General features: G+C 49.9%; 1 protein-coding gene across 1 annotated transcript; it reads right to left on the bottom strand.

Annotated features, from left to right (window-relative positions):
- Window positions 1-1,873: 1,873 nt before the first annotated feature.
- SIGLEC15 (sialic acid binding Ig like lectin 15) lies at window positions 1,874-10,216 on the bottom strand. Its single transcript, XM_064735940.1, has 5 exons — window positions 10,165-10,216; window positions 7,796-8,179; window positions 5,016-5,375; window positions 3,990-4,020; window positions 1,874-1,946 (listed from the first exon to the last, which is right to left on the bottom strand). Exons 1-5 carry the CDS (start codon window positions 10,214-10,216, stop codon window positions 1,874-1,876), a joined length of 900 nt encoding a protein of 299 aa, XP_064592010.1.
- Window positions 10,217-10,604: the final 388 nt, after the last annotated feature.

Below are 10,604 nucleotides of genomic sequence, written 5' to 3' on the forward strand. Positions count from 1 at the left end.
TTGCACTTCTGTGTGCACACGTGAACTCCAGAGCTTGGGGCCTCACTTTCCAAGTGGTGCCCAACTGATTGACTTTTTATTCCTTCTAGTTTTCCTGGAAGGGCTTTGGCATTCCCTGCATTTCCCAGATGAGTTCAATACCAGAAGCATCCTGATGGGTGCACTGCTGTGTTTTGTGCCTCCAGTTTGTACTGGTTTGAGTGTTTGATTCTCCCATGAGGACCAGGGGGAACCAGTTGGTGTTGGAACACGAGGTCTGATGCTTCTATTTGGACCCAAACTACTTGAGTGAAAGAAGTAATTTTTTAGAGAAAAAATTCAGAAAGCCAAGCCTAAATCCCATGCACAGGTAGAGTGAGTTCTCATTACTATATGTCTGTAAATCATAAGGGCTCAGAAATGCAATTCAGTTTGTCCAACTGATATCTCTGAGGTATCTTTCCTCTGTGACACCTGTGAAACTGAGCTTACAGGTCTGTGACTGCAGTGTCTGCTGTAACTTCCCTTTTCTCTTTGCATCTCTTTATATTTTATTAAATCTGGCTTTGTCATTGCTGGAATTTTAATCAGGGATTTAAAAGATCAGGTTCAAATATATCCTCCCATTTATTTTTTCTTTTCCCCCCTTATTGTTCTGGCCAAGTAATTTAAAATTCTGCTTGCTCTCCCAGTGCAGATCTTATGAAGAGGTGAACTTTAAAATAATGATTCCCAGCCTGGGGTTGAGTTTGCAAGCTTGATGGTATTTCAGTAGCAGTTTGGTGGTTGTTACCAGGAGCAGGATTGTTTGGGGAGCAGTTTTGGAGCTGCTGCACTGGGGTGGTTGCACAGAGCATCAAATCCAGCAGTATAAATGTGAAAGTAAGGTCAAGCCACCTGCTCTTTCTTAATTCTTTCTCCTGCTTCTCATCTAAGCCAGCCTGGTGCTGTCTCCAGCCCTGCCCTGGGCCTCTGCCTGCCTCTCCAGATTGACCCACCTTGCTCTATAGCATAAGCTGAATTTGTTCACCTGATTTTGGAGGATGTTCACAGTTGGGTAAGAGATTTCTCTGTGGTTGGCCTTTGTGACTTTGTGGGCTTTGTGATTTTGCAGTAGTGGCTTCATCTCAAAAGAGAGAGATTTAAAAAGGAGTAGTCAGACCTTAAAGAAACTCCTTTGTGCAACACAGAGATGGAAATGGTTGAGAAATATTTTTTTAGCTATTAAAAAGAAAAAAAACCAACAACCCAACAATTTGTGCATTGGAACATTTATCACAAAGGTCTGAGTTTCAGGAGCTGAAGCAGAGTTAGAACACAGACTAGTTTAGACTTCTCATGTCCTGCTTTCAGTTTGTGGAAAATGTCTTTTTGTTTGGAGTCCTCTTTAAAGTTAAGGTTTCCTTTAAAATAAACTCTCCTGGGTGTTTAGAAATAATAATTTTAAAAAAGGAACAAGCCCCTTCAGAAATTCCAGTAGCGTTTTGCCACAGCAAGGATTTCCATCATGTCAGTAGCCCACTTGGATGCGGTTGGAGAAGCAGAGTGGTAAAAATGCTTTTCAGAGCAATGTTTGAAAAACGCCAAAGCAAAAAGCTCTGAGGCAATTTTATACTATTGTATACTGTTGCCTGCTTGCCTAAACTTTTGATAGGGGCTAAAAACACAGATAGGTTACAACTGACCACATTTTGCCCTTCCAGCTCCATCACTCTTCTCTTTTCCTGATAAAGGCTGCCGTCACTTGTGAGGAGAAGCAGGGCTGGAGCTCAGAGCAGCTGGAGCTCACAGCATGGTGGAAGGGACCTTGGAGATGCTGGAGCTCCATCCTCGCCGAGGCTGGTGAGTGTGGCCCCTTGGCTCAGGCAGGGCTGGCTCTGTGCTCCCTGGTGCCTCAGCTGCGCCGGGGCCGGCTCTGGCTGTGCCTGTGCTCGCAGTTCTCATAGGTGCACTCCGGCTGCTGGGGCCTGGCAGGGGACAGGTGGGAAACGTGAGGGCATTCCAGGGAACAGCGTTCAGGCTGCTCTGGGGTTTGCTGGAGTCTGTGGCACTCCGAGGCAGAGCCTCTTCTGCTTCACAGTAGTCTCAGCTGCAGCTGCTGTTTCACACCGTAAAGCTTTGACATCCTAAAGCATGCAAAGCAATCTCCTGCACCTTTAGCATCCACTGTGCTACTGTCCTGCCCAGAACCTTGTGACGTTGTGACAAGCCAAGCTGCACCAAGGAAAATGTAGGTTGGATATTGGGAAAAAGTTTTTTACAGAAAAAAGGGTCATAGAGTTCTGGAATGGCTGCCTGGGGAGGTGGTGGAGTCACCATCCCTGGATGTGTTTAAAAAAAGCCTGGATGTGGCACTGGGTGCCATGGTTTAGTTTAGGTGTTAGGGCATGGGTTGGACTGGATGATTTTTAAGGTCTCTTCCAACCCAGTCATTCTGGGAAACCTCTCCTGAGCAGGATCTTCTCATGTAAGTGTTGGCTTTAAGCCTTCCTGTCTGTGTAGGTTTCTATGCAAATGTAATCAAGGGTACAATGTAGTTTAGACCCTGATAAATCAGCAAAACTGTGGGTTTTTTGTAAGAAATTACAGATTTGAATGTAGGATTAAATTCCTCGTTTCTTTAGCTGTGGCCTGTACACTTGATTGGAATGACTATTGTTCTTGGAAATGGTCAGGGAAGGACACGTGGGGTAACTCAGGAAGGAGGTATCACAAAAAATGACTCAGACTGAGTCGACCCTTGCAGATGTAATTACCCTTGACCTCAGATAAATCTTTACCATTAGGTCAAGGATTGGTTTTGGTGGGATTTGGAATTTTTTTTGTTTTGTTTTTAATGTTTTTGTTTGCTTTGGTTTTGTTTTGTTTTCGTTTTTTTGTGGTGTTTTTTTTTGTTTGTTTGTTCATTTTGTTTTAGTTTTTAATTTTTTTTTTGCCATCCCAGAGGTTTGGCCACCCCAGCTGTCAGAAGTGTCCAAGATCAGTGTTATGTTGGGTCATGGGAAACACCAGGGGTTTGTGGGAGCATGGTGTGAATGCCAGCCCAAGAATCAGGCCCTGTCACACCTGAGCTGGGATATTTGCTGTCTCTCCATTCCTTCCCTGCACACTTGGCTGAGCTCATCAGCTTTGGTGTGGCAACTTTTTCTACTCCTTCACAAACTGGGTAGAGAAGGAGGGGAAGATTTCTGTTTCACAGTGTCAGCACAGACCCCATCCCTTTCCCTTGGGTGGGTGATCCATTGTTGGTTTAATGTGGCACCACAGAACCATGAAAGGGTTTGGGTTGGGAGGAGCCTTAAAGATCATCCAGTGCCGCCCCCTTCCATGGGCAGGGACAGCTCCCACTGTCCCAGGCTGCTCCAAGCCCCATCCAGCCTGGCCTTGGGCACTGCCAGGGATCCAGGGGCAGCCACAGCTGCTCTGGGCACCCTGGGCCAGGGCCTGCCCACCCTCCCAGCCAGCAATTCCTCATTCCCAATGTGCCAAAATCTGTCCCTGCCCTCTGGCCCTGGGAGCCATTGCCTGGCTGCTGTCCCTGCCTGCCTTGTCCCCAGGGGCTGTGCAGCTCTCCTGGAGCCCCTGCAGGCCCTGGCAGGGGCTCTGAGGTGTCCCTGGATCCTCCTCCAGGTGATCACCCCCAGCTGTGCCAGCCTGTGTGCAGCCTTCCAGCCATGCTCTGGGCCTGTGGCTCACCTAAACCTCTGTCTGCCCTTTGCTGGTGCAGCAGCCATGTGCTCTGGTCTATCCAAATTGCTGCCCAGTCCCTTCTCCTCACTCCTCTGGGGTCTCCTCTCAGCTGTGCCCAAGCCAGAACTCCTCCCAGCAGTGTCCAGCCCTTGTTCCCTCACCCAGGCTCACCTGGCCATCAGCTGAACCCTCTCCTTGCCCCAGCAGCCTGCCCTGAGGCCAGAAAATTGCGACCAAGAGCAAGGACACGCTGCATTTCTCACCTGGGCCATCCTCACTCTCCTGAAGGATAACACGAGTAGAAGGCAAGACATCCTTACCTGGCCAGGCTGGGTGGAGCAGAGTGGGGACCTGTGAAGTGGAAATGATGATGTGGGTTAGCCAGGATTGACCTAGAGCTGCACTGGAGGGTTGTTGTGACACTACAATGAATGGGAAGAAGCTCTGATGTCTGGCATGTGGCCCTCTCCGTGTGCTTGGGAATTTGGCACTGGAATATAAGGAGCAAAGCATTTTTGGTTGGACTGACAACTTCTACTGTTCAAGACAAGTGGTGGCTTCCATGAGTGTGACATCAGACTGTCCCTACCATGAGTCACAGTGATGTGACATCTCACTCTTCTCAGTCCCCTCCTGCCCGTGCCACCACTCAGCAGCACTGGAGGGCTGGGGACCAGTGACCTCCTGGCTGCTTGGGATGTGGTATCCCTGAGTCCATGGGCTGATTCCCATCTTCTGTGAGCTGGGCACTCCCTGCTCTCACAGCCTGGAAGGTGGGATTTCACAAATGCTGGTGAAGTACTGGCTGCTGAGGCCCTGGGGGACTGACAGGGCAGGTCTGTAAAATGAGGATCTCCATCCCAGGAGATTAAACTTGTGTGGGATGCAGCAAAGGTAAATCCTGGCCGTGGGCTACAAGGGAAGAGAACCTGCTAATTAGCCTGCTTCAAGGGAAAAAATAAAATCAGGTTATGTAGGCAGTAGTGTCTCCACTGATTTCCCCTCAGTTGCTTTATTAATATTTCTCCTTGGGCACAGGGAAACTTCTGCTCCCTCTGAACTTCCAAAGGAAATTTCCAAATTTCCTCTCTCAGCAGGCTGTGACCAGCCAGCCAGGAGCTCTTGGCTCTTCTTGGGTTTCCTGCTAGAACTGTCCTTCTCCTAGGGCAGAAAATCATGAAATCATTAACACTCCCTCCCCCAAACAAAGCCATTCCCTGTTTATCGATGGTTCTGCTGTTTCTAAAGCCTGCCTTTTGCAGCTTTCTCAGAACCCTCTAATTTCACAAATTCGCTGGTTTGTCTGCGCATCCCTCCCTGGGATGGAGGCGCGTCAGGACACCGACCTTCTCTGGAGAAAGCAGCGAAGCTCAGGATCACCAGCAGGATGACCACCTTGATTGCCAGCGGGACGAAGATGAGGATGAGGAAGGCGGAGCTGTCGGAGGCCCTGAAGGTGTAGAAGTAGACGGCCCCCTCTGCGCGGCCGTGGCTGTTGACGGCGGTGCAGGTGTATTTCCCGTCGTGGGTCAGCGAGCGCAGCTCCTTGGTGACGCGGTGGCTGGAGCTGCTGCTGGAGCTCAGGTTGCTGTAGGGGGGCCCTGTCCAGGTCAGGGCAGGCGCTGGCTCCCCCTCGGCCGTGCAGCGGGCCTGGAAGGTGTGATCCCTGCTGGAGCTGACCGTGATGTTAATGATCCTGGGGGCGGCTGTGGGAATGGCAACGGGAGAGGGAAAGCGGGTCAGGCTGCACAGGCAGAGCTGGTGTAAAACAGCTGCAATGAAGATTTGGTCTTGGTGGAGCCTCAGGGTTGTTCTGTCAGGGTAAAGCTGGGTAATGGTGGGTGAGAGCTGGGCCTGCCGTGGGCTGATCCCCCAGTGTGGGCAGCAGGGCAGGGGGATCCTGCCCCTGTGCCCCTGGGCTCAGGTGAGAGCCCACCTGCAGAGCTGCCCCAGCCCTGGCTCCAACAGCACAAGGAGCTGGAGCTGCTGCAGCCAGTGCAGAGGAGGCCACGGAGATGCTGCCAGGGCTGGAGCCCCTCTGCTCTGGAGCCAGCCTGGCACAGCTGGGGCTGCTCAGCTGCACCAGAGAAGCTCCAGGGACACCTCAGAGCCCCTGCCAGGGCCTGCAGGGGCTCCAAGCAAAATGGGGACTTTTTGTGACAGAGCAAGGGTTCATATTTTGAACCCAAAAGAGTAGAGATTTAGATTTGATGTAAGGAGGAATTTTTTTGTAAAGAGGGTTGCTGTGGCTGCTCCTGGCCAGGTTGGACAGGCTTTGGAGCAACAACATGTAGCGGAAAGGGATAGAGGTTCTCTTTAAAGGTTCTCTTCAACAGAAACTATGTAGTGACTCTATGGATGTTGGGATCAGCCTCCTCCTTCCTTGTTTTTCTTGGCACTTTCTTCTAGATTTCCCCACCCAGCCTGTGCTGGATAGAGGGGCAAAAGGGTTCACCCAGCAAAGCCTGGATGCAAGGATGTGTGCTCTGTTTGTTCTATCCCAGCAATGGCTCACACATTTTTCTGAACTTTGCCCAACTTCAGCTGTTGTGCCCTTCCTCATTGGCACAGGGCAGAGAAGTGCCACCCCCCATTGTAGGCACAGGTGCAGCTGGTGACATTTCTGCACTTGGCTGCATCTCCATGAGGTCCAGGACATGTCACCCACAGTGTTCTGCAGAAGCTTTTTGTGGCCGTTCCTTTGATCTCTGACCTACAGAGGGCACGTGGATGGACCTGTTTGTGTGAGCCCTTTGCTCAGTGCCTGAGACCTGCCAGATCTGGCAGGTTAGTTGTAGAGAAAATATCTGCTTCTGGCCACAACCTGTTTTTAATTACTTTTTATTTCAGCCCCAGAGTTACCAGGTCACTTTCAGGCTGGACATTAGGAAGAATTTCTTCACAGAAAGGATGATTGGATATTGGAAGGGGCTGCCCAGGGAAATGGTGGAGCCCTCATCCCTGGAAGTGTTCAAAAAGATGTTATGGAAAGTGAAGGGCACTAAATGAGTGTCCTCACAGAGAAGGAGCAGAATTTGTTATTTTTTCAGACTAGACAACAAAAACAGAGTTTGCAACCACCTACTACAAGTTGTCCTCTTTGTGCACATGAGTGCAAGAGTAATCTGAGGCTGTGTGTCATGGGTCTGTGTGTTTTGGTGTTTAAATTAACCTTTCAAGCACTAATTAACCCCTCCCAATCAGAGTGTCAGGGCCCATTCCCAAGCAGGGTACTGCATCTCTGTGTGTTATCATTCCTCTGGTGTTAAAATCCAGGCAGCCCCTGAGAGACAGGTCCTGCTGCCCTCCTGCCCTGGTCCTGTTCTGTGTGGGTGTCAGGAGCTGGTGCAACTCAAGGAGAGCCTCAGCTGTGCAGAACTTCTCAGGAAACCAACCAAGTTCATCCTCAGGTCCCATCTGGACACCCACACCACACAGCAGGCATAAGGAGCTTCCCTCTCAAAACCAAAATCATCCAACCTCGTGGCCTGGGTAAGATCTGAGTCTGCTTCTGAGGCTGCCTGTGTCTCCTAGCTCCCCCTTGATCTGTGAACTTGCCCTGGAAAGTGGGATTAGCATTGACATTTGTTGCTCTGAGCTGGTTTCCCAGGAAAAAAAAAGTGTTTCCAGGTTTGTGTTTCATGCTCCAGAGGATTCAGTATTTATGGGCACCTGGGTACCAGGTATCTTGTCTTTCCAATCCCTGTTACCACCTGGGCCCTGTAGTGCTAACACCAGTGCACTTGTGCTCAGCACCTGGGCTGTCCAGTTCAGGGTCTGATGGAGTTTTAACAGATGTCTTTAACCTCAGCTTGCCTCTGCTGCCTCCCCTGACCCTGTGCTGGAGGGATAAAGAGGGATGCACAGCTTTGGGTGGGATCTCACCCCAGCTGCCACAGTCTCACCATTTCCTTATCAGTTTTGTTCCTATTCCCTTCCTTGTGCTCATTGTCTTGTGTTGGAAGCCTGAGGAGGACAATGAATTTTCCCTGTTATAATGGAGAAAGAAAACCCAGCCCTTTGGAAAACCGCCTCAGGTAAACTCCTGCTGCCATATGTCATTTCCCACACCCTGTGGCTCTTTCCTCAGGTGCCTTTGCCTGCTGTGCCTCTCAGGCCCTCTTACCAATCACGTGCAGCCTGATGCCGTTCCTGCTCTCATACTTGTCCTGGCTGTCTCCAGCCAGCTCCACCCGGCAGAAGTACCTCTCGCTGTCGCTCCAGGTCAGGTTGTCCACCCTGATGGACAGGTCCTTGTGCCGGGGGTTGCCCAGCAGCTTGTACTTGTTCTTGTGGCTGATGGCAGTCCTGCAGAGCTCGCTGCTGCTCTGGCTCACACACTTGAAGATCACCGTGCCGTTATAAGGCTCCCTGATCCTCCAGATGGCCGTGAGCGCCCGGTCAAAGGTTTTGTAGGGGTGAGTGAAGGTGCAGGGCAGGATAACCATCTTCCCAAGCTCTCCAGTGACGTCAGATGGGACGTGGACAGACCAGCCATTGCACTGCACACCTGGAGGAATCATGGAATTGCACAATGGTTGGCTGGAAGGGGCCTTAAAATTTGTTTCATTCCACCACCAGGGACAACTTCCACTAGCCCAGGTAAAGGCTTGAGAGGATCTACTCCAATGCATCAGAAATCACTTCAGTACCAGAGAACCCCAGAACCCCTTTGGGTTGGAAGGGACCTTAAAGCTCATCTTGTTCCACCCCGTGCCATGGCAGGGACACCTTCCACTGTCCCAGGTCGCTCCAAGCCCCATCCAACCTCGCCTTGGACACTTCCAATGATCCAGAGCCAGTCACAGCTTCTTTGGGCAGCTTATGCCAGGGCCTGCCCACCCTTATAGCCAAGAATGTCCTCCTAATATCTAATCTAAATCTCCCCTCTTCAGTTCAATATATAGACATGTCTGCCTACCCACTGTTCTGCTGCTGTCAACAGCTGTAGCAGCAGATTTTGGCTTCAGAAACACATCTGTGCCTACATTCCTGTCTCATGAAACTCCATTAGATCAGGGGCTCTCAGTAGCTGAGAATACCTGTAAAATGTAAATGTAAGTATTTCCACTCATCCCTGGTCTTGTTGGCTCCACCATACGGGCATTCAGCTGTCGGATTGCTCCTGCAGACTCAAAGATCAGATTTGGTTTTTGTTCCTCTATCTGTGGCCCATAACACTTGACAAACACCTGTGTGGCCACAGCTGTGTGGTACAGCTTGTATTCACCTATTGTGTGTTACACAATGGACAAAGGCCATCCCAGGGCCAGTTCCCTGCTCAGATATTTACACAGAGTCAGCTCCAAGCCAGTATTTTGATTACTGAGATCTGGAGTCGTGCTGCCCTGTCATACACAATAATGGTATGGGCACCTTTTCCAGCCCAGGTAATCTAATAAACAATGCTGCAGCACTGCAGGAGCTTCATGAAGCTCATGGGCATTGAGCACAAAGATCTGGCATGGAAAACAGTAATTGCTATTGCTTTCTAGCTTATTTGCTCTTGTTTTAGTTATTTTGCAGCATGTCACTGTAACCTTTACTTTAGGAGAATTGTAGATTGTGTGCTTTTGAGTATGACTTGCTTCTCTCTGCCACCCCTTTGATTAGCTTTTCTCTTTTTTTTGTTTTCAATCTTAAGCAAAGAACACTTTTTTTTTAGCACATAATCCTCCCTTGCCTTCCAGATGAAAAATAATGTTAAAAATAAGTGCTTTTAATGTTAGCATCCCCGCCCATTTCCATGGAAACACAGTTTGCCTAGTTATGAGTGGAGGGAGCTGTCAACTTTCCCTGTATAATTTACCCTTAACTCTAAAGCCTCATCGTGGCAGGTCTTTCACATTCCTTTTGTTAATATCCAGCCTCCATTTGCTAATGGAACTGAAGCTCTCACAAGGAAGAGAGAGGCAAACAGCCTGCACACCTTGCAGAAGGTAACTCCCAAAAAGAATTGTCAGGTCTGTGTTACAGCTGGTGGTCAGTGGAAAAGGTCATGAGGACCAACAGCAGGAGCTGGGGACCAGCTCACAGCTACCCTTGCTCTGGCCAAATGCTGTTTGGCAGTGAAGCTAAGCAAACCCTATGGAGTTTAATGGAATTTAAGCACATATTTGAAGCAATGCGAGCTTATGTGCTCCGTGGAACTGGAAAACATTGTGTCTGTTGCACAATATGACACAAGGAATATGGAATATGAAGCAGGGCGGGGATGAAAACGCTGCATCCACCCGACAAAGCTGGGGAAAAGTCAGATGGACTTCCTGCTCAAGTTAGGAAAACAGAAAAATGCCAAAAAACCCCCAAAACTGAGGGCCCCTCTGACAACTGCTATGCCTGATTCTTCCCAGCTTGTCACGTGCGCTTGGAATTTCAGGATACGTTTAAGAGAGTGCAATTCCTGTAGAGCTTGCCATGGCAGGCAGCTCCCTGGCACTAGGGCTGGGGTGAGAGGAGGAGCTGTGAGCAGACAGGAGCAGGCTCGGGACTCACCCTTCCTGGAGATGCGGAGCAGGCACAGGAGAACCAAGCCGAGCTCTCTCATGCTGCTCGATGTCCTCCCCTGAGGGGCATCAGCACAGCAGAGCCATTTCCTCACATCTGAGCTGCTGGCCCTGCAGTGGCAAAAGGTTTTTCCAGGGGTAGGAGAAGTTGTGGTTTTCTTCTCCCCGGAGGGAATGAGTTGTTTAGCTGAACCAGCTCTGGGCTCAGGTATTAATAGTTCTGCGGTCAGTCATATGAAAATTACACCAGAAGGAATCACACTGTTAACCACTTTCCAGCTAAAGGGAGGGAATTGCAGACTGGAGCTGCAAACATCCATGTGTGTGATGGGGCAGGAGGGGCTGGCTTTTGTTACCCACTCACTCAAGGATTTCCTAGAGGAAATCCTTGCAATCTGCCTGAGGCTGTGACAAGCAAGGCTCTTACTG

Source organism: Zonotrichia leucophrys, chromosome Z (assembly GCF_028769735.1).
Source record: "Zonotrichia leucophrys gambelii isolate GWCS_2022_RI chromosome Z, RI_Zleu_2.0, whole genome shotgun sequence".
Classification (NCBI taxonomy): domain Eukaryota; kingdom Metazoa; phylum Chordata; class Aves; order Passeriformes; family Passerellidae; genus Zonotrichia; species Zonotrichia leucophrys.